This window comes from Stegodyphus dumicola, chromosome X2 (assembly GCF_044657685.1).
Source record: "Stegodyphus dumicola isolate Sdum_Otavi_A_Nest chromosome X2, ASM4465768v1".
Classification (NCBI taxonomy): domain Eukaryota; kingdom Metazoa; phylum Arthropoda; class Arachnida; order Araneae; family Eresidae; genus Stegodyphus; species Stegodyphus dumicola.
In genome coordinates this window covers 10,904,128-10,928,752 of record NC_140781.1, presented here as the reverse complement: position 1 = coordinate 10,928,752, position 24,625 = coordinate 10,904,128, and the positions used below count along the sequence as shown (strand labels likewise).

General features: G+C 33.3%; 1 protein-coding gene across 14 annotated transcripts in view; it reads left to right on the top strand.

The window, feature by feature from the left end:
• RhoGAPp190 (Rho GTPase-activating protein 190) overlaps positions 1-24,625 on the top strand; it is a 209,204-nt gene that overhangs the window by 109,807 nt on the left and 74,772 nt on the right. For 12 of the 14 annotated variants that reach the window (XM_085809048.1, XM_085809047.1, XM_085809045.1 and 9 more), the window contains exons 10-16: positions 7,719-7,730; positions 10,478-10,679; positions 13,061-13,234; positions 13,339-13,590; positions 21,481-21,659; positions 22,007-22,178; positions 22,302-22,510. In XM_085809048.1, coding sequence (XP_085665174.1) covers positions 7,719-7,730; positions 10,478-10,679; positions 13,061-13,234; positions 13,339-13,590; positions 21,481-21,659; positions 22,007-22,178; positions 22,302-22,510 — 1,200 coding nt within the window. The remainder of the gene's footprint in view (positions 1-7,718; positions 7,731-10,477; positions 10,680-13,060; positions 13,235-13,338; positions 13,591-21,480; positions 21,660-22,006; positions 22,179-22,301; positions 22,511-24,625) is intronic. The other 2 variants (XM_085809046.1, XM_085809044.1) reach the window with 1 other exon arrangement.

Sequence of the window (24,625 nt, the reverse complement as noted above, 5' to 3'; positions counted from 1 at the left end):
CCACAAAGGGTTAATGCAAATAATAGGAGTTGGCTATATGCCAATACTGAAGCCTGTCAGTGTTTTCTGGAGCATAAATTCTGTAGGAATATGCAAATAAAATATCCTGTTTTGAAAAATATTGTATTAATACTTTTCACAATAAACTGACTAGAAATTCTTGTTAATTTTAAGAGAACCCTTTTTCTAAATTGATATATCTATTTTTAGATATGTAAAAAAAATTCTCTCTTAATATGATGTATCTTTTTTTTTTCCTTCTTATGGGAATCGTGTTTTTTATGATGTATACAAATTTTTCTTAAATGTAAATATAGGCACCGGAAAAATGCGACATCTAAATTTTTTTAAAAATGGCAGACGAGGAATTTTAGTAAGTGGAACTATATGTCTGCAACCATGCAAAAATAAAAGCTATGGTAATCTAGTAAGGACTTATGGAGACAGCGTATGTGTGTGCATGTTGTTTCAACTTTGCTTTTGTATGTAGTAAAATCTTAATTAAGTGTAATTTTTTTTTATCTTTGAATGTACTTGTTTCCATTAATTTCTTAATCCTTCAGTAATCATCTTATTGTATGCATTATACCTTTTCTGAACATGTTCAACGCTTTTCACAAAAAAATTTGAATAATCTCATAAATGATGTGAGATTTTGTTGTATACATTGCAGCAAAACCTGATCTTGTAAGCAAATACTTTTCTATCGTATTTGGCAGAATCCCTTTGGTGTCTGAGCTGACTTCTGCAATCTTGAATAGAAGGCCTATTCATGATCACCGTATGATAAACTCTTAGAAAATGTAGTGCAGTTTCTACTGAATTCAGTCATGTAGCTAAAAAGAAATGTCAGATCTATATATTTTAGGAATATTAATCTAGTTTGCATCAGTTTTTAGACTTATAATAGGATTTATAAAAAATTTTATTTTAGACCTTGGTAATTACTGAAGCTTTTAAATACAAATTGCAGAGAAGTGCCTAAATGAAAGCTGAAAGAACATTTTGATATGTTATTAAAACTAATGTGAAAATTGCATAATAATTATGAATATTTATTAAGAAAGCAAGAAAAAGTTGCTCATTTCTTGGTGGAAAAGTGAAATAGATGCAAATTCAGTAGTGCATTGGCCGTTAAGCTTTCTTAATAAGGTAGAAATTAAATGTACACTGACAGGCATTTGGTATCTTTCCAGAGGCATTAGTAGATGCATATGAAGGCAATCAAGTGCCATATGAAGTCCGGGGTCAAGAATCTTCATCAGGATTTCGGCTGTTCTGAATTTTAAATCATCAGTTTAAATCTAGTAATCTAAGCCAAAATTAGCAACGTGCAGGATTATTCATCATTGCAGATAATGATCTTTTTTCAGCAATAAAAGCTCTTGACTAGAACAAAAATTAATGTTCAGGCCACTGTGCTAGATATTAATATTATCTTTTGAGACAAAAAGCAAAATTTTTCAAAAGAAAAAAAGTTTTATGGGAGGTCTGGATAATTGATAGTTATTGGACATTTAGATTTCAGAATTTATGTTGTATTATAGTCTGTGGTGTTAGCCTGGATACCAGAAGGCTTGGAGCTCCTGGCATACCAAGAGCCGCATACAGCTGATTTAGAATTTTTGTGAAAAATATTAAATATTAATGTCACATGTGGAATGCCTGGAATCAGTTTATGCAAAGAATTAAGATTATTTTCATAAGAAACTTTGGAATTTGAATTTCAAGCAGATAAGCCTATTTTTATAGTTTTTAAATTATGAAGGTAATTGGTAAGTTTTGTTATTGCATATTTAACATTTCAAGCATCATATAGTACATAAGTTTATGTATTTTGAAGTAATAAAATGTTTTTAGTGATGTAAGATAACTATTGTTGTGGATGTAGATGTAAGGTTTCATATAGCTCTAGCATTACATGGAAGTTGATGTGTAAGTCTAAGTTATAGTGGCTAACATTGTAGAGCATTATATGATGTGTTTGCTTTGAATACTGGTTTCTGTAATAAAAAAAACCTGTATGAAAGTGTCGATGTTTCATAGGTCTCTCTAGTGTTCCAACTAAATAATTTTTAAAAGTGTATTTTATGAAATTGCAAATATAGAAATTTACCTAGATGGAAAAGATGTATTTTGTATAAATCCAGCTCTTTGTAAAGCATCCTGTAATTGTTTGGATTTTGTCCCTGTATCCCTAAAGCAAAAGTTAGAGTTTAGCAAATTCTTCAAGGTGAACTATATATAGTTGACATATGATGTTGGAAGCTGTGTTTCTCAAGATATTTTTTGTTAAATCCAGTACAAGAACACCATCTAGTCATAAAATTTTGATAGAGGAAAGGTGTAAAAATCATCCGTAACATCTATCTTGAGAACAGGCTGTAACACATTCATTAGTGCTTAAATACTGTAAATCCTTATTCTGTAAGCCCTTGGAGGATAATTCACGTGAAGGTTGGTTGAAAAGTCACATTAGAAGTGAATCCATGTGCAGATCTGAACAGGTAGTTTTGAATTTTCGGCAGGTTCTTACTATACATGAATTTTATATTACACTGCTTTTGAATTAAGTCCTTGGAGTAATTTTGGAATAAGTATATTTTTAAGTAATATTAAGTAATTTTGGAAGGCATAGAAGTGTGCATGATTGTCCAGTATGGGTATCATTCAGTGTTATGGCCATATGTTTGTGTTATTGTGTATTTACGTGTGTGTAATTTTTATTTTTGTAATAGTTTGTTAAGTTGCATAACATTAGCTTAAAAATAATAATAATAATTTTATCAAATCTAGGGTCTTATACATGTTATTTTTTGCATATTAAGTGCTTATGAAGTTGTAATCTCTGGAAAGGTACTACCAACCCTGAAACCATAGATGTTTCTGTATATTTAGAAGAGCAGTATATTAAAAACTAGCTGCTAAATCCACATAATACTCCATAATCTATAGAATGGTACCTCAATATATGAGTGTTTTGAGATACGAGCTGCAGAGCAAGTGATATTTTGCTTTGAGATATGAGGAATCGCACACTACATCGCTGCACACAACTGCAACAGTCACGTGCATGTTGGTGTTGTGTGCAGCGTCTAACAGTTTCTCCCACTTCAGACTAGACCTCAGTCTGTGTGCTTGTTTCCCTCGTTTTCAAAGGATATTTGATAAGTTGGGTTCGTGTTTTTTTGCTTTTTGTACATTTACAAAACATTATCACATTTATTTTTATAACCATTGGTCCAAAGAAGATGATGTCTATATTGAATTAGAGCGTGAAATCGTAGAAAAACATGAGCAAGGTGTGCGACTAGTTGACTTGGCGAGGATGTACGAGCGTAGCACATCAATGATATGTACTGTGCTTAAACAGAAGGTGTTGATCAAGGGTATAATGCCAGCTAAGAGAGTTACAATAATTTCTAAGCTCCGGACCTCTCTTCATGAAAAAATGAAGAAACTACTGATTGTGTGGGTGACAGAAGCAGCTCCAAGAAGGAACCTTAACACAAAACATATGTTAGAAGGCATGAGCAATTTATGGTGATTTGCTGAAGCAGATCCCACACACTTCCACAAATGAGGAATCGGAAGACTCGTTTAAAGCCAGTCAGGGCTGGTTTGACAACTTTAGGAAAAGGACTGGCATTCACTCTATCGTCAGGCATGGTGAGACAGCAAGTTCGGATCGTCAGGCATGGTGAGACAGCAAGTTCGGATGTGAAGGCAGCTGAGGTTTACATCAAAACATTTTCCGAACTGATAGAAGCCAAAGGATACATCCCCCAGCAAGTCTTCAGCTGTGACGAGACAGGGCTTTTCTGGAAAAGGATGCTGAATAGGACTTACATAACGGCAGAGAAGACGATGCCAGGTCACAAACCCATGAAGGATAGATGAACTCTAGCACTTTGCGCCAATGCAAGTGGCGACTGCAAAATCAAGCCTCTGCTAGTATACCATTCAGAAAATCCCAGAGCCTTTAAGTCACATAGGCTTTTAAAAGAAAAACTGCCAGTTATGTGGAGGGCAAATCCAAAGGTATGGGTCACCAGGAAATTCTTTGTGGAGTGGATACACCTGGTGTTTGGCTCTTCTGTTAAAAAATATCTACAGGAAAATAACCTACTCATAGAAGCCCTTCTCGTCTTTGACAATGCCCCTGCTCACCCACCAAATATCGAAGATGATTTACTCGAAGAGTTCAAGTTTATTAGGGTTCTTTACCTACCAGCCAACACCACTTCTATCCTGCAGCCCATGAATCAGCAGGTGATTTCTAATTTTAAGAAGTTGCACACCAAGCACATTTTTCGGCACTGCTTTGAGGTGACGAAGAACACAAACCTTACTCTTCGAGAGTTCTGAAAGGACCACTTTAAGATCATGATATATGCCTAAGAATTATTGATCAGGCCTGGCTGGATGTTACAACGAGGACCTTAACCTCTGCATGGAAGAAGTTGAGGCTGTAGCTGAAAGGGCTTTCAAAGGATTGGAACCCGAAGTATCAGTGGTAGAGGAGATTGTTTCTCAGGGAAAATCCATGGGTCTGGAGGTGGATGAGAGAGATGTGAACGAACTCATCAAGGAACAGTCTCAGGAGCTGATAACCGAGGAGTTACATGATCTACATTCGCAGCAGCATAGGTGGTTCAACGAAAAATTAGTTTTGAAGAGGTGCCAGAGATGGAGGAGGTTATCCCTACAAGAGATATAAAGGAGATCTTGGAAATGTGTTAGAAGGTTGTAGAGTTCGTGGATAAAAATCACCCCGAAAAATTTGCAACTGGTCGTGCATTGGAGTTGTTCAACGAAACTTGCCTCATTTCCGCAATATCTTCAAAGGGAGGAAGAAACAAACCTCCTTGGACAGTTTTTTTAAACGATCTGCAGGTGAAAATGAGCAAAGTGTGACAAAAATTAATCGCTTCTGTAAGCACTTCACTTTTTCTTTTAATTATGTTTTTATAGAATATGTATTTGTTATTTATAAATAAATGTTTCTTCTTGTAAATACATTTTTCTTATTCAAAAATACTTAACAAAAATAACTGAGGTGGTGTTTTGGGAGCTGGAATGGATTAATGGCATTTCAGTTAATTTCAATGGGGAAAATTGCTTTGAGATACGAGGAATTTGACATAGGGGCAAGGTTACGGAATGAATTAAACTCGTATATCGAAGTACCACTGTATATTCTTTTAACCTTTTTTATTGATAAAGGTAATTTTTTTTAGAAAATTTGTGAGCATTTTGATATTTTCTAAAAACACAAATCGGTGCTATATTACCAATTTTAGTTACACTTTCACATAATTTAACCATCAAATTGTATGAATTTGAATGGTAATTGTTTCGTATTGTGTGCTTTTAAATGATCTGAATAATTTTCAGTTTTTGTATTGTTTTAAATACTGATACAATTTATAATATTCTATGCATGAAATAATATCCCCACTCAGTGTTTAACCAAATTTGCAAAATACACTTATTTCAAAGTCAAGGAATTGTTAATGGTTTGCCTAAGTTAGTGATTGTTTTTAATTACTAATGTAAGTTTATATAAAAGTGAATTGTTTATGCTGTCATTAGCAATTTGCAGTTTTTGCATTTACTACTGTGTTACTTTTATTCTCTTTTGGCTCATGTAGCTGTTATAAAGTGTATCATTACTTAAATCAGTTCTTAAGTGTACCTTATTTGTTTTGTACATTTAATCCACACTGGCGTATTCATTTTTCATGTGAATCATATATACTGGGAAACAGTATTTATGTTGTCTTATATGTGTCACTTGTTTTTGACTAAATTCTGATTGCAAAAGTAATCTTAGTTTTTGTCTATCACGTCTTTGCAGCAGGTCAAGTTGCAGGATACCCTCTCTTTTTCTCAAAAGTCATACAAAATATGTATACAAAGGAAAATGAGGGGAAAACTTATCATATAAGTTGTTCATAAAAATAGTTTTATTCATACGAAGGCTATATATAGTTACTTCAAGTTAAATTTTGTTCATCAAACCTTAAACATACGTATTAAGGTAAAAATTTTCACTTATGACTTTTTCTGGAGTGTTTAATCAGCTGACATTCTCACTTGATGTGCCAACAGTAGTCAGCCATCATATGTACATCCCATGTGCCTTGGTACCATGTCTCCATGACCAAACCCTGCTTATCACTGACTGCAGTAAGATTTTTTGGGAAGTTATCAAGATGGCTATGTAAAAAATGCAGTTTGATGCTCATGCTGCAAACGAGTATTTTGAAACTCTCCAAAAGTTACTGGACAATTTCCTTGTAATTTTGTGCTTGTGTGTCTCCAAGAAAGGTCTTTGACAATGTTTTTGAATGCCAGTCAGACATTCTTGAAGTTCTAATCATCGTTCTGATGAAATATTCATCTTCAAGGAGCTGCTAAATCTGTGGACCATCAAACACGCTGGCCTTTATCTTTTGATCTTTTTAAATGAGAACCTAGGAAATGCCAAAATGAGATACTTTAAACTGTTTTCTTCAATTGGCAAAGCTTTAAAAATTGCCTCATGAGACCCAGTTTTATATGCAGAGGTGGAAATGGAAATACAGTGTTATTTCTGTCAACAAGTGGCTGATGTTGAATGTTTGGATCACCAGATTTCAGGTGAGATCTTGGCAGCCAATTTAACTCCACCCAGTACTTTGCATGATAAAGCAGACCATTTTAAGGTCAATACAGATGATTCAATGATGCTTGTGTTATCACAACAAATCAGTGACTGTCTTTATGGTTCTCATAATCTTCACACAAACAAACTGAATGGCCTGTTGGGCCCACTGAATATGCAGTGTAAAGCATTTTCCCATTGTAAAATGGTATCAGAAGTTTACTGAATTATTGTCACATTTTTTGTGCTCCTTTTTAACTGATTAAATTAATTAGTATTGACAAATAGAATGTGAATTGTAGCAGTATGAATGAACAATTACTGAACACTTTGGTAGCCATAAGTAATAAATAAAATATAAGTAAATGAATCTTGTTCATGGTAAAGGCTTGCAGATTAAGATTGTGCCTGTTATGTATTTTATATTTTCATTAGGAAATCAATCATTTCAAAATCACAAAATAATGCTGCAGCATCAAATATTACAGTATTTTACATAACATTTGCTTGTTTACCATGTGTCAACACTCTTTTCATGATGTTCAGCTCATTGATTTTTTAAACCATGTGTTTTCAGACTAGTAGTTTCATATGTATTTTTATTTCAAAAAAAAAAAAAAAAACACTAGTCTATCGTTTCTGTAAGAATAACTGCTTCTAAATTTTTTGGAAATATCTGCAATTAAAGTGTTTTTTCATATTAAATCCATAGTTATTTTCGAATCCTTTAAAAACTGGAGTTCAAAATTGACAGACCTTCCAAGTAAACTTTCTTGCATCTGCATTCAACAATTTCTCTGCCTGATTTTTTTTTTTTTTTTTTTTTTTTTTTTAGATGCTCTTTTAAAGCTTTTTGAATGTAAAATATAACAGTTGAAATATGTGATATATATTGTGTTTTGTTTAGATCTCATTGGTTAGTTTTAAATTAATGATTTTGGTATTGAAAGTGAATTGCTAAAAAAGTTATTTATAATTTACAGAAGTTTAGATTTCTATTTAACAGAATTTCTTTCCCCATTTTTTCTCTTTTTTTTTTTTTTTTTTTTTTTTTGGCATGCCTGGGTAGCTACTACAACAGGTCTGTTGCTTTTTGTAATTATTTATCTATAGAGTTTATTAATTATTTATCTATAAGAGTTTATTGATTGTTCAGAATTTTTTTAACATAAAACTTTTAGTGCCTGAACTTATAAAAAAATAATTTCATTTTACACTCATGTCCATAAATTAAGGGTAATGCAAAATCAGGCAAAGGAAGAGTTAGAAGCAAAACAAATTTGACTTATTTGTAAAGCTTATTTATGAAACAAAAGGTAAAGAGCGAAAAAAGATGCTGTATGTTGATATTATTAAAAAAATTAGCGATTTTTTTTCTCCCTAAAGCAAATTTAAAAAAAAAAAACCTATTTAAAAAAAAACAATATTACATGGTTGGTATGATTGTTAATACATTGTATGTCTCCCAGACGATGCAATACAGTCCGTACAATGCCTAGGCATGCTGAGTATCAAATTATCAATCTGATCTTGGGGGATATTACACCACTCAAAAGGCATTGCTCTCCGAAGTTCCAGTAGACATGTAGGAGGAGGTTGACGGGCTGCAACTCGTCGGCCAAGTGTGTCCCATAAGTGCTCTACTGGATTCAAGTCCGGTGAGAATGCTGGCCAGTCCATACGGGTGATATCCTCCGATTCATGGCATTCGCTTACGATGTTTGCACGGTGAGGACGGGCGTCGTCACCCACAAACACAAATTGTGCACCCATGGCGCCCCGAAACAAATGTACATGTTGTTCCAGAATGACGTCCCGATAGATTTGGCTTGTCATGGTTCCAATTTGAACATGCAGGTCAGTTCTGGAACCCAGAATAATTTCACCCTAAACGAGCACTCCTGCACCACTGTAACGGTGTCCTTCAATGATGTTTTCTTGGTGGTAACAGGTAGCTGGAGCTCTCCATATGAAAGTCCGGTGATAATCAGACAGCAAGCTAAACCTGGACTCGTTGGAAAACATCACGCAAGCCCACTGTTGCGGTGTCCACAATGCATGCTCTCTACTCCAGGTTAACCACAGGCGACAGTGAGTTGCAGTAAGTGGAACGCATCTGACAGGTCTACGAGCATATAGACCAATCTGCCCTAAGCGTCTGTACACGGTCTGCCTTGAAATTGTCATTCCAGTGGCTGAAGAGAACTGACGAGACAGGTCTGAGGCTGTGCTCCGCCTGTTTCGTTTGGCAGTAACTGCCAAATACCGGTCCTCATTCGGCGTTGTAACTCTGGGGCGACCTGTGCTGTAACGTCTACTCACATTACCATCATCTTGGAATCGTTGCCAAAGCCTGGAGATGACACTCTGGGCAATTCCAAGTTCGTCTGATACTTCCAATTGGGTATGCCCACATTCCAGACGGCCGATAATTCTACCATGTAAAAAATCATCCAAATGCGTCCTTTGTGTCATAACTATTTGGTTATTGCACTGAAATGCTTTTAAAGCGCCTGCGAACAATTTTACTTCTTAGTGTGTACTGCTTATATATCACTCTCCTACACTCTCGTCATTGTGACGTACCATCGGTGTCATCTGGTTACTTCCTGAAATTTGCATATGATTCTTGAAGATGTGTGTAGTGATTTTACAGGTGATATATTTATTTTAGAGTTCGATTTCCGCGTGACTCCGAATTATCCTTAATTTGTGGACATGAGTGTAATATGAAGAATTCTGTTTGTTTATATATTATTTTATGTGACATTTTTTCAAACATTTTATTCTCTTAAGAGATTTGATGTTGCACTTCATATTAAAATTAATTACCTGTTTCAAATATAAAACATATTGATGACAAATGATATACTTGTAGGGTCTATATTTATTTTAACCAACATTTATTTTAAGTTTAAACTATCTTTCCTGTCAAGCCTTACTTTCCCCTGGAACTGCCAATGCCAGAGTATGTAAATTTTAGTAGAACGCACAAGGATTCAAATTATCAGCGGAAGTATTCTGATTTAAATAGAAAGGAAACGAGTTCGAGGTGATATTCTTACTTCACGAGCGCGGAGGTAGTTGGCCAGAAATTGAAGAACCCCGCGTTTCGGCCTGTGTGCTTGCCTGGAAGTAGTGTTAATCGTTCAAGTGATCTTCAAGTTTGCTGAATTAGCAGCGGTATTGTAAAACGCGGTGAGTTGGTTACTTTTAGAGAGCCTCGTAGTTAGAGTCTTGTCTTTTCAGGTTATTATTTTTATTTGACCGCCGAGTTGGCGCAGTTTGTGAGCGTCAAGAGCACGCACTTGTAATTTATTACGTTGAATAAAAAGGGACTTAAACCCTTAAGAAGACTCTGTCTTTTATCCAGTTTTCACAGTCACCTCTTGGTTGCGTGCAAGTTGGAGGCGCGCAACGCTACATACTTATTTTTAGTACGTGAGATTTTTCATAAGGAATATATCCCTAAATTTGATTTATTGGGCTGAATTTGCATGTATTTTTTTTTGTTCTTTTTGGTGTTTCTATTTAGTAAGACCTTTTTTTAAAAACAGGAGCAAAGTGCATCTTCAGCTTAAAATTTAAAGTTTAGTTCTTAAATTTTATTCATTTTCTACTTTTGATGGCAGTTTTAAGTTTTACATACATTTACTTAAAATTGGTACATGTATTGCAGAAAATATTTCATTTTAATGATTTTTAATATCTCATTTATTGTCTCTCTCATATATTTATGGAGCAGATGTGTGTATGTTTTCCCATGAGTGATTTAATTGTAAGAGCTTTCATTTTATTGCAACTCTGATTTTCTCTTCCATATTTTAGGTTGTTTTTGTGTGTATTCAAATCATCAAACACTGGAATACATTAGAGAGAGTCTTGAAAAAACTTTGTTGTCAAACTTGGAGCAGGAAGATAGGTTGCCTTTCCATGGTCTTCCTATTGTAATTTTATTTGCAGCAGATAATAGTATAAATGAAAAAGATCTGATATTTCTGAGAGAAGAAGGCCAAAATAGAGCAAAAAGGTATGTGATATGTTCAGCTGAGAATTAATTTATTGCATTAAAATTTTTTAAATAGTAATAATTAAGAAAAGTATTTTAATGGTATGTTACTCATTTGAGAATTCTTTCATGTACAGCATGCTTGTAAGAACTGGATACTGTAATTGTTACATTTTATATGAGTATAGTTTTTATATTAAACTTTTTTAAAATAATGGTTACATGAGCTGTTCCTTTAAAATGTAGCCTTCTTGTTTTCTATGTGGTTTTATGCGTACTTTTTCTTGGTCAAGATATTCAGAAGTCTGAGCATGCCTTAACTTAATAGTAGACACTTGAAAAATCCCATTTCAGTGCAGTAACAGATTTTTATATTTGCTGATGTTTAGAAGCATCATGCATTGAAGGGCCAAATATTATATATAGTGTTAACAGATGTTTGATTAGATGTTATTAATAACTGTATAGTGTTACTTATAACTGGCAGTCATTTTATTATGACATAAAATTTTAAAAAATAATTCTGGGTGAATCTCAGAGCATTGATAATTGATGTTTATGGTATTGCATGCTCAAACCGTCTTTGTTTGCATGCATAGTTTAACTTTGTTATCAGACAAATGTTAAGCTTTCTGTTTCCTGAAATAAACAATCTTTCTATTAATATATCTAATAATGGACACTGCTGATACTGAAAGGTGAAAATGTTGACCAAAGTGATTTCTTAAATATCAGTCATATTTAGTCAGTTCAGTAGAAAGCAAGAAGGATGGAGCATCATCTTCATTAACTCATTTAAAAAAGAAACTAGAATTCAGGACAATAAATGTAAGCATACTCGGAATCCAGTGTGGTAATATAAGCCTGAGCTCCTAGTTCCAGAAAGTGAATTGCTGACATTTTCAGAGTTGCATTGAAATTATGGCATGATATGAGAATGTACTTTTTCTTTTGTTCAATGGTATATCTGTTAAATAAACTAATTTCAGGCTGGCTTCTAACTTTAAGTTTAGGAGTTTGTACTGCTGTTTTACTGCATGGTAGTCCAATAAAAACTAGGCTTTAAATTAAATCTAGATTTAAAATTTTTAAGAGCATGTTGCTGTCCATCCACTATCCAGTTTCATTGTTGCAGATTCCACTATTAATGCACATAGTTGCATGAATAATTGTGCAGCAGAGAAAACTGCTGGGCATTCGACGTAAGTAACAGTTACATCTAAGATTTGATTGACAACAACTTTTTTGGTTCTTATCCAGAGAGAAGTCTAATAATATGAGTATTCAGTTCACTTGATTAGAAATAGAGTTGGTGATTTCATTTTGACTTAACCCTGTTTAAAATTAAGCTGAGCAGTTTCGCTTAAGTGTTGCACCGGGTAGTTTGTTAATACTTTTCTAACGTATCTAAAACCTATCAAAATTGAAGTGCTAGTTAAATAATGGTATGTTTAAAATATGTGTTTCTTATGGAATGTTATGGAGTGCTTTGTTGCAGAATTTATTAGAAAAAAAATTGCAGCTGGAGAAAAACATATTTCTAACACTGATATTCTATTGAAAATGTTTATTGGTGTCCAAAATTAAAGCCACAAACACATTTTTTGCAGTAATTCAAATTAGCTACCACTAATATTTTTAAAACTGTAGTTTTGGGAATGTTAAATGTAAGAAAAGCATCTAGTAGATCAAACTGGAAAAGACATGCCAGTGTAAAATTTTAAATTATGTGAAAAAGCAACCTTAGTTAGGTATAGATTTTGAGTAAAATTTTATTGATTTTTCAAGACCATAAGATATACGTCCCGTTTCTTCTGGAGCAAAGAGATTTTTTATATATACGGTTAATTTTTCAGTTATTTTAACTTTTAATTATAAAAATTTTCCTTTAAATACTTCTTCAAATTTTCTTTAAGGCATTGAATCAATCATTCATTTTAAATGTAGATGGTGAAATGATCATGAGCTGGTGACATAAAATAGTGGCCACGACCCTGTACCGCTTCATAGTAAATTACAAATATGCTTGAATAAGCTTTAAATCCAAACCTATATTATCTCAAAAACTATTATTTATGCTGTGAAGATCATAACAAAGGGTATCGAAATATATGTGGCAAGAATTTAATTATCAGTTTGATGATGTTTTTGTGTTTGAAAGAAATCACATAGAACACTTATGAGTATGGGCAGTTTTCCATTTGATTATATCAATCATTATTCTGTAAATTGAAGAAAGGCCATTTGAAGTTGGGTTTGCTAATTTAGAAGGACAAGTTTAATTTGAAATTTTAAGATTATTTCATTTTAGTTGTATAATTATGCTGAATGTAAAACTGTGAATATAGTCTGTAGTGCATATAATTAAAAGTGTAATAATAATTCATTAATATTTTTTAAAGTTTGCAGTGCCCTTTCTTAGATGTGAGCTCTCCAGATGATTCATCTGGTCAGCGTTTTGATGTTGCTAGTCTTGTGCAAGCATTGCAGTCTTTAATTGAAAGTATACAAAGGAGAGCTGGGTTACTGCAGATATATCACACATTGCCTGAGCAAGCAATCAATCCTGATATCAGGTAAGTATAGTATTTTGTTTTATTTGTGCTTATATATATGAGTGGTTACATTTACAAACTAAAACATGTATCAACTTAAATAATTTATGAAAGAAATATTTCAGAATCATCATGTGTATGCTTTGCGGTGATCCATATTCTGTTGAACATGTGCTTGGGCCATTACTGAGTCATCAGTGCTGTTTCGTTACAACACCCCATACAATTACTTTAGAAACTTATCTTGGAGATTCAAAGAGGAGTGTAGAAGTTAGAGTCACTTCCTATCATGGTGCCAATTCCTATAGAGATGAGCTTGTGCATGGCTTTATTTTGGTTTTTTCCACAAAGCGAAAAGCCTCTCTGGCTACGCTTAGGTAAGTTTGCTCTTATAAATGTGTAGATATTAGTGAATTAGCCATAAATTCTTTATTGTAGCTGCTCGTACATTTTTATGGGCATTGTATGAATTAACAGCAGCTGTATAAGATAGCATGTATTTGTTTTTGATTATAATTTTCATGTAATGGTCTAATTTAGCCTTGATTGTGCCACCTTTAAACCAAGACTTCTCATGCTGGCATGATACTCTCTAAATAGGGATGGGCCAACAAGTCACTCAATCATAAAAGAAATTTTGTCAATTACAGCTGACAGGAGATAGCTTGAACAAGTAACTGCAACTAAATTATGGCTTCTTTATTGTCACATTTGATGTTAAATATTCGCTTTCTGTGCCAGTCATTGAAAAAATGAAGAGAGTTATTCTACATCATTTGTCTTCCACTTGCTGCCCAAAACCTCGTCTAGTAAGGAGCTACTCGGTGTGCCTTCTTTAAATCATCAATGTAATTATATATAAGTTGGTATTATTGTACTGCTCGTTTCATATGTAGTATTCACCGAACTGGTATATGTCCTGATGTGAGTCAGCCCAGAGGTCTCATCAGACAAATCGGGAAAAATGCTTACCTGATTTTGCAGCTAATCTGTGGGTCCATTTTATGATGCTTTTAATGATAGCAGTAAGTGGGATTTCGTTAAATCTCATCTTTAAATTTAGTGTTCGACTGTTCATTTTAAGAACGCATTCAGAGACAACGTTAAGTAAAATAACGACTCTCCTTAGAAATAAAATGGACAATATGGAACAAAATAGTATTATGCAGAAATTCTGATGTAATTCTGTGGCATATGCAAGTGTTCAAAAGCTGACGAAGCTTGTTAGGACCTGTATGTCTTTTGACTTGCTTTGGAAATATAACATACCTCGAATAAGAACAGAGAGCTTACTAAAGCAATGTTCCAGTAAGTGTAGAATAGACGACACAAGCAGGAAGGGTATACTGAACTCTTTCTTATCTATTACTTTACAGGTGCTCCCATATTTAGACCAACCACTTGTGGTCTGAGCTTAAAAATATAAAAAACTACTAACTAAAACTCTTAACTAAAAGCTAACTTTGAATTAGTATACAAATGCCTAACATTAAGACTGGCCTTTTTAAAAGGGTACGTAGGTAGTACGCAAACTGCTGAAACAATAATACATTTTAAATATCAAGAGGACTAAACCTCTGGCCTTAAAGGCAAGCAGCAACTGATTGAAAACTCGTAAGAATGCAGTGGCAAGGCGGCTCACTTCCTCTCTCTCTTTAACTCTTGGCAAAAAGCTACAACTTAAATACTTGGGATTAGCAAGTACAACTTAAAGCATTTAATTCTGGCTGGAAGTGGAAAATAAGAAAGATAGTAAAGTTTTATAATAAAAGAAACGTTAGTAAAACTTAAGATCCGTATATACTTCTCACCAGAGTAAATTAGTTTGAAACTGAGGTCTAAACGACCTTGTTGAAAACTTTTAGCTCTAGATTCGAAGTCTGATGCAAGGCCAATCTTTTACAACAACTCCTTACTAAAACTATCTAACCTAGAAATTAAAAAGTTGTTTTACATTATCATCTCCATCCACAATTACTTTTCACCTGTGCTGCATCTAAAAACAGAAGTTTTTCTTAGTTGAATCTGGTTCCTTTCAGAGATCTGGAAGGAAAACTAGTTTAATGACATGTTAAACAATCAAATGGCAAGTAACATGAGCATGTATATTTTTCTTTTAAAACTCTATTCTTATTTCGTTCATACTATTATTTAATTATCTCCTCATGCTCTCTGACGTGTTGCAAAGAGAAACACCAAACACATGCGTGTTTGTGTACAAGTGTTCAACACTACCGCTTACAATCAAAACACTAACGTGTTAAAATTCAACATAACAAGACCTCAGAATACATCTTATATTCATCTCTTCTGAACCCTGAGGTACTATTCTCAAGAAGTGACTAACTCTGAAGTGTTGCGTCAGAGAGCCTGACTACGCTCGTTCAACATTTAGCACGTATTCACAATGCGTAACTTTTTTTTTTCCAGTCATACCAATAAGTTAAAACTTGGCATTTAGACAACATTTTCATTTTTAACATATCCACAGTACTTCTTAACTTTTAAGATAACAGTTCACACTGTACGTAAGAACACATTAACATGCCATTAATTTTACGCATTTCAAAACATACATTAGTAGTAAAATGTTTTGTTAACTTCTATTTCTGGAAAGCAAAGGATAATTCTTTTACATTTAAATACAGTCAAAAGTCTTTAATCCGGACGTCCATAATCCGGAATGATCTATAATCCGGACCTCAAAGCTACAAACTTTCTGTGCATGCGTTAACACATGCACATAATACCTTTGCATATGCGATGTGGGTTTAATATATAATGGGCAGTATAAGCTAAGCTCTAATTATCTATTTCAGTTAATGTTGCAGACTGCGTTGTTCCTTAATCTTTTTATTTTGTGCAGACTGTTAGAGTAATTTTATAAAAACAAGCTTGAACTTTCGATTATGTCAAAAAGAATTTCCTATTCTGGAGCTACCAAAGGATCTAGAAAGCAAAAGCATGTTTCGATGTCCATCAAACAAAAAGTGGAATTGCTGCAAAAAATGGATAAAGCTGTGTTTTTTTATTCTCTAACCATTCCAAAATATGTTTATCAATTTCACGCTGCTCTGCTGGGGGGGGGACCGACGTGGCTCGCAATGAACTGGAAGTTGACCTGTCAGCACCATCCTTATCTTCAAGGCAGATGTTTTTATTTTATTCGGCTTATAATTCCTTACTAAATGTAGTATTTCATTTCGATGTACTCCATCTTTGATATGATTTAAATCAAATTCCTTGTCATTATAAATATCACGAATACCCATCAAATAGTTTTCTGGTTGCAATTTTTCGCGTGTTGAAAGAAATGTTTAATAAAGTAAACAAACAAAATATTAAGCTTTTTTTTTGTAAATTTTGATACCCTTTAGATCATAATTGCTCTTTATTTCATAAATTACGGTTTCATATTTTTAATTTTATAATTTCTGCATGCCATCTTACCAGATTTAAACTGATCTATAATCTTGAATTACCGAAGTCCGGACGAGTGCGGATTAAAGACTTTTGACTGTACTACATTTTAAAAGTCCTTCAGACTTAAATTTCTTTTCTTGACAGAATCTTTTAAATAGAATTTTATACAATATTTTTACAATGTTCTTAAGGTACCTTTCTTATAAATTACAAAAGCTTTTACAATACTCAAGTACTTGCACATTACTATTATACAATAATTTTAGATTACTCGCGAGTAGTTGAAAAACATAGTAACAAATAGGTAAACTCAATTTCTCACCTCTTTGGCGATAAAGGTAGACCTCACGTGAGGTAAAAACCTTTCCTTACAATCTGCCACTTCTAGTAAGAACAAAAATTAAGTTTCAAAGTAACATAAGGTTTTACTTATCTTTGTGATATTCAGACATCCGCTTAGCCGCTCAGTCCTGGAAGGTAGGGAAGACCATTGTCCGATTTATCCTACGTCTTGTGTGGGTTTGCCCTTCAGTTTCTTCCTCAATGTGTTTTCTTTTCTTTTTTTTTTTTTTTTTTGGCATGTTTGATGGCCCTTGAAAACCTTCTTCTTATCTGCTGATTGTACTCCCGGACGCGATGGGTGCTGTCCTTGATCGTATCGGGACAACTCTCTCCCTTTGTTGCCTGGATCTGGTTGCTGACTGTTCAAATTTTCATTGCTTCCTTGCAATTGCAGCTGGCTTTCCATGGTCGATTCGTGGATATTTGCTGCGTAGAATTCTATTCGATGGTTCACTTTACCGGTTTTGAGCAGTGTTATGGTTGCGGCCATTTCTCCTGGCTCTTCGCATTACTATAACTTTTTCTTTCTTCGTGTTGAGGGCGGTCGTGCCCTCTCTTTTCTGGTCGGAGGAATGGCTTCTTTTTCTTGTTACCTTAAGTTTTCCAACAGGGAAACTTTCTTTTCGTGTTTACCTCTCTACTCGTAGCTGATTCTTGTGGTTGTCATTGTGCCACCTCTAGAGATTGTGTCTGCCGTGCCGGATCCTGCAAAAGATCTTTAACTATTTGCATATTATTACGATTATAAAGGGTTTTGATTTGATCAGTATTTGCCGTGAACGTTTCACCATTCTTGGCTTTTAAAACCATTACAGCCTGAGTTACTTTTTCGACCACATATGGTTCTTCAAATCGTGGACAGAACTTCGCTATTTTATCTTCTGGTGCTGAAGAAAGTGAATGCTTAATTTTTAACACTTCGTCCCCTTCGTTATAAGTTACTCCTTGTCGTTTCATGTCATAATATAACTTCTGTTTTCTTTGTGCTACTTCCGTGTTTTTCTTTGCTTCGTTAATTAATTTTTCTATATTGGCCATTTGTTATTCAGGAGCTCTTTTTTTAATATAATATAATTTATCTAACGGCGTTATAATCTTTATGCCTAAAATTAACTCGGCAGGAGTTTTGCCCGTCGTGTCATGTTTGGCGGTCCTAAGGGAGACAGCTAATTCATTGACATAGTTATCCCAGCTTTTATGAAAAATTTTAACATAGCTACAAATAATTTTAACTATGTTTCTATTGACTCGTTCCGCTATATTTAATTGCGGCAAATACGGGACCATTTTAAATGATGTATACCCAATTTTTGGCACATGTCTTCAAAAATGTTACTTACAAATTGAGGACCATTATCCGATATAACTTTTAGGGGCGCCCCATATTTTAAAATATATTTATTTAAAATAAAATCAGTAACTAATTTTGCAGAGGCTTGTTTTAAGGGTACAATTTCGGTCCATTTACTAAAATGGTCAACCATAACAAGGAGATACCGACTTTTATTTAACTGGCTTTTCGGGAAAGGGCCCAGTAAATCGATGGCAATTATTTCATTTGGAAACTCTGATCTAATGCTATTTAGAAACCCGGCCAGGCGGAAATTAACATAATTAACTGCTTGACATGTTGGGCAGGACTGGACATACGGCCTTGTTAACTTTTGCAGCTCAGGAAAATAAATTGCTTCGCGTACGCGTTGGATGGTTTTTCAAATACCACCATGAGATGCGAAGGGCGAATCATCAATTCCTGAAGTATATTTAAGACTAGCTGGGATACCAGGTCAAAATTGTTATTATTTGTAGTTTTTGTATAAAATAATAGACCATCTATTAGTTCATAATGGGCCACCCTATTTCTTATCGCCACGATATCTTGGTGGCTAAAATTTTCAGGATCTTTTAAATAGTCATATATATTTTTAAATTTTGGATCCTTTCCCAGTTTGGTTGTTACAGTTCCCTGGGAATGTATCGTATATGCTGTGACCTTCTTCATCTATTTTTATTCTTGATAGGGCATCTGCTACGACATTTTCCTTTCCGGGCATGTGTTTAATTATCAAATTATATTCCTGTAATTTAAGTGCCCATCTTATTAACCTTAGGAATAAGTTCTTCCCTGAATATAATCTAGTTACCGCCGCATGATCAGAATACACTGTTACTGGCGCACTTCGAAAATAGACTCTGAACTTCTGCACTGCTAACAGAACTGCAACTGCCTCTCTCTCAGTCGTGGAGTTAAGTCCTTTGAGTTTCATTTAAAGTTCGACAAAAAATACCACTGGCTGCTTATTTTGGGAAAGTACTGCTCCTACAGGATAATCGGAAGCATCCGCCGAAATTTCTAAATTCTCGTCATTCTCAGAAAATTTCAAAACTGGTTTGTTTTAACGCTTGTTTTAACTTTTCAAAAGCAGTATTAAACAGGGGTTTGTGTTAATGCTTGTTTTAACTTTTCAAAAGCGCTATTAAACAGGGGTTTGTGTTAACACTTGTTTTAACTTTTCAAAAGCACTATTGGCTTCAGCCGTCCAGTAGAATCTGGCCTGTTTCCTTTTTAATTTTAACAATGGCTCAGCAATAGTTGCAAAGCTCTCTTATAGAGGACCTATAATATGAACAAAGTCCTAGAAAAGAAGACTAGGACTTCGCCGTAATTGGTTACGGATAGTTTTGAATTGCAATTATCTTTTATTTGTACGTCTCAATTCCTGAGAAATTTTATATGTCAAATATCGTAATTCAGTGGCTGCAAATTTTCACTTTTCAACGTTAACTTTTAGACCGGCCTGATTTAATAAAACACACCTCTCTCAAATCTTTTATATGTTGATCCAAATTATCACTAGTAATAATGATATTGTCTAAATATATAAATGTGTTCTTTCCTAGAACAGGCCTTAGCACAATGTCCATACATCGCTGAAATGTTGTCGGTGCCCCTGAAAGGCCAAATGGCATATGCAAGAATGCATAAGTGCCAGACTTGGTTATAAAAGCAGTCTTAGGCACATCTTCCGGTTTTACACCTATTTGACACTTTTATCCTTTATTAAACTATCCATTAACTGTACAAACTCGCATGCTCGAGCTTTATTTCGAAGATCAATTACATATTCATCTATGGTTTCTGACGCGGTTTGATTTCCAGTAAAGAATAAATGTCTTTCATATGTAATATTTTTCTTAGGAATGTAATATTCCGTAAATTTTGTCTTAATTTCACTTAATTCACTTAATTTCTTTACCCTCTTCTATAGGAAATGTATTATATATTTCAAGACCACAAATTCCTATTACATGAAGAAAAGTACTAACTCTTACCTTCTTTTCTTTATTATGTAATCCACTATCTACTTCATGTATTTCGAATGATTGCAACCATCTTTGCCTATTTGAAGCAAGATTTCTATCAAATTTCATTGGCTCTGGTGGTTTTAAACTTTCCATTTTGAAAGCAAAATACTCCTGACACCATATAGAATAATGAGGGTGCACTTTTAGTTTTTATAAACTATTTATTTATAATCATAGAATGTATATTACAGAGGCCTGCAATGCTAGCATTAATCTACTTTCATATCTGTATCCAAATTCCTGCCAAATACAAGTTACTAAATGTTAAATGTTGCCATTTACAAATTATTAAATATTACAATTGTGAAATTCTTTATTTCTTACAATAGTTTGACATTTGTTGATACTTCGATTCTGATAAGAGTTTGTAGCCTTAGAGAAAAGTTATAAGAATTATCTTCATGGATTGTATGTATCTTCATTGATCAGATGGCTCTTCTGTCCATCTGATTCTTATTAATTTTCAATTGTGGGAAAAAAGCTCTTCACATGAGCTTCTAAACAAAGCAGTTATTCTTAGTGAAAAAAATCGTAACTGAGCTTGCTTATTTTTTGAAAAGTACAAATAAAAATTAATGAAATCAATGTCTTCAAGTCTTTGAATAAGATTTAACTCTGTTTATACATGTTTTGCACATTATTCATGTTTGTTTTTAATAGAAGTGAAAAATAAACTCGGACTTCAAATAACTGAAATCTTATATCTTTGCAATACCATATTTGCAGCAAATATGTAATTGAAATGGGTTCACAAAAGGCTGCATAAATTTACTTGTTGGACTGCATGTGGCCCATGAGCTGCTAGTTTGCAATTACTGATGTAAGTATTATTGGGTTCAGTTAATTTTTTGCACACTTGGTTTCTGTGTCTGTTCATCTAAACAGATTGTCATTAAAAATAGTAAATGACTCCAAGTTGCATAGTGTATGAAGAAAGTAAACAGCAGGTCAAACTTTGTAGTTTTCGTTAGGTGAATATTATTTTTGTTACTGTCCAGTTCTACTTTATTCTCTCTTACCCCTTTTGAGAAGCGATAATTTTATGATTTCTTTTGCATGAGCAACTAAAATGCTTTTTTGCGATATTAGTATTGCTCCTATTTTAGTTGTATTTAGTGAATAATTTACTTTTTCAGTGCTTTCTCCATGAATATTCCGAACATTCCTGTACAGATTTTGGCTGTTACAGAAACTGGGAGTGCAAATGCATTTTTTTCCAGTGATTTATCTCATCAACTAATTACCGAAGGCAATGCTGTTGCTGATAAGTTACAAGCTCATTTTATGACCTCTAGCTCAACTAGCCAACAAAAAAGTAAAGTTCTTTTAATTTTTTATTTAACAAAAAGAAAGTTAAATATGTACAGGATGAAGTATTTCATATAATCTTTTTTAAACTATGAATCAGTGTTATGAGGTATTGTAATCAAAATTTTATAATGAGAAATTTTTTCCACTTTTTTTTTTTTAAATTTTCCATAAAAGAGATCACATGGCAAACTGAATGTTAAAAAATAATTTAATAAGAAATAATTTATTAACAATATAGTCTTCAATATTTTATTTGCAGTTATGATTTATGAAATTTAGTGCACTTCCTCTTTTTTTTTTACTTATCTAATAAAATTTTTCACATTGTGTTATTCTTTCCTTTTCTTTTAGCTGCATTCTATACTCCTTTTTTTAAAGAAGTTTGGGAAAGAAAACCTCAGATTGAAAAGGCATTCACCCTGGAAGATTCAGATTATTCTATTGGTAGTCGTACACCAGTACCACCTCCTGTGCCTTCAAGACAGGAGTCGTATCATATACGCAGTGGATCATTAGAAGATGGGTTAGCTGTATTTCTGACATATTTTGTTATTACGTTTATGTCATTTTAATTAGTACTAAATTTAACTAAATTTTTTATAATTATTTCAAAGTTAGAATTTTTCTTACAAATTTGTTATTTCAGTGGAGACTCTGAAGGCCTTTATGAACAGCTTCCTGTAGAAAGTGGCCATGGACCAGATGATGGTTCAATTTCACCTACAGGGTTTATTGATGGGCCGCCTTTGAGTCCTAGTGATGATAGTGATTTGTATGCTAGTGTATTCAATCAAGAAAATGGTGAACATTTAGTCAAACCAAGTCAGATTAAAAATAGAAGAAGCCTTCAAGCAGGTATGTTAACATTCAAAAATATCAGATCAATATTTGTGGATTCTGTTTACATTATGCTTGGAAGTAAATAAGAATAGATTATCCACGTGTCACTAATTTCTCATAAAGTATGTCGTTCATTTTCCATCAGAAAAGCTGTTTCTGTATTTTTAGGAGCTTAGTTATGTTTTCAGCAGCAGCAAAAGACATTTTTTTCTTCATTACAGCAGTAACAAAAAATCTTATAGTTATGTTGTATGACTTAAAGATGAATGCAGGCTTCTTTTGATGCAGTCAACAGATATGCATAAGAGACTTTTTTAGGTGGCTTTTGATAATACTAGCAATAATTTCTAACCCATTACTTTCGTCTTTTCCAGCATATGAACTTTTTTTCTTTTTAAAGTGGGGGAACAAACATTAATTTTTGCAGATGTGTCCAGTCTTTTTATAAATCGAAAAGGGTTTTATTTTTAGATGTGTATGAATAGAAATTTTACTCATCTAACAAGGAAGGTCTCCCGAACTTGAATCTTTTTTTTTTTTTTCTGGAGAGGGCAATATGAATCTGCTGAACTAGAAATTCATAATGGGGCTAAAGTTAATAGCTAATCTTCAAAATGCAGTTTTGAATATCCCGTATATCAACTGATTGAATCATGTAAAAGAAATATAATAAATGAAAACATAAAGAGTGTGCATATTTTGACTGTCAGTGCAGAATAACAAACTGAATAGATGGCCAACCCTGAAGGAAATTTAATTCATGAAAAATTAAAAAGATTGTAAGAAATAAAAGATTGTAAGAAATTCAGGAAGTCATGTTCTTACTATAAAAAGCTGTCTCATATTGTAATCGGTTTGGCATGTTAAGAATTAGCACAAACTTTATGTTATAATAAATGTGCTGACTTCTGATTGAATATAATATATAGCAGAGTATCATATATAGAATTTATAGCAGGTCATTACAAAAATTATAAAAGCACTTATCTGTTTTATATCAGTTGCAGTTAAGGAACTGTATTGAAATACAAACTTAAAAAAATGCAGCCTCACCAGAGGTCTAATGATAACAACACAATAAAATAAATAGTACTACTTTGACATGGATTTAACCAAACAAATTGTCTACCAGCATGAAAGTTTTCGTTTCATAAAGAATTATGTATAACATGTATATGAGACAGTTTTCCTTTAAAAGTCGTACATTTCTTTTCTTAATTTATTATTTTTTCCCAAACACTGGGCTCTAAGTAATTTTTTTTTATTTAATGACCAAATTCTGTTAATTTCAAATGCCTGGCTGCATGAACTTGAAACAATAGCCAGATCACATTGTATGTATTTGTGCCACCAAATCAAGATATGGTTTAGAATAAAAAGTCTTATCCATTGTCTCCTTAATTTTAAAATGCTAGGAGTCAACTTGACTGCAGGTTAAAATAAAGACACGTTTCCAGCTTTCAAAATTGGAAATATTTACAAAAATAAAATGAAAGTAGTCTGCATTTTAAGTTAATGTATATTAAAGTAAGATAAATAAAGCGTACGGAATTTGATTATAATTATTTAATTAACTTTGAAGAATATGACTGCAATATTTCACAAAGCAAAACTTTGACTTTTTTCTTTGACCTTTCCTTGACCTCGTGTTATCAGAAGGAAAGAAGTCATTAAACGTGGAGAATCATGAGAGAGAGTTCATCTTTGCTGACTAAAAATTTTGTTTCATCTGTAAGAACTTAGAGCCGTAAGTGTTTTTTGTATATTTATTAGCACACAGTTTTAAAAAACTAATTGCTAAATTGATATATTTGTATATAGAGAGCAAATAGGCATACCTATATTTGTTGATGCAAAACTGTTTTGGAGATTTTACTCCACATTCAATCAGATGATTTCCATCAATGATCAAAAACTCCATATGTAATTTTTTTTAATTATTTATTATCTGTAGAATATTAGCTGCTGATATTTTGTAGTTAATGTATTTGTTGATGCACATTTGAGAAAACTGAGAAATTAAGTTTGGAAAACTTTCCTTGTACGCTTTCAGTTAAGTTGCACTTAGTTGAAAGTTCACGCATATAAAAATTGTAAAACGAGTAAAAATAAGTTTTTCTGTTTAAAATA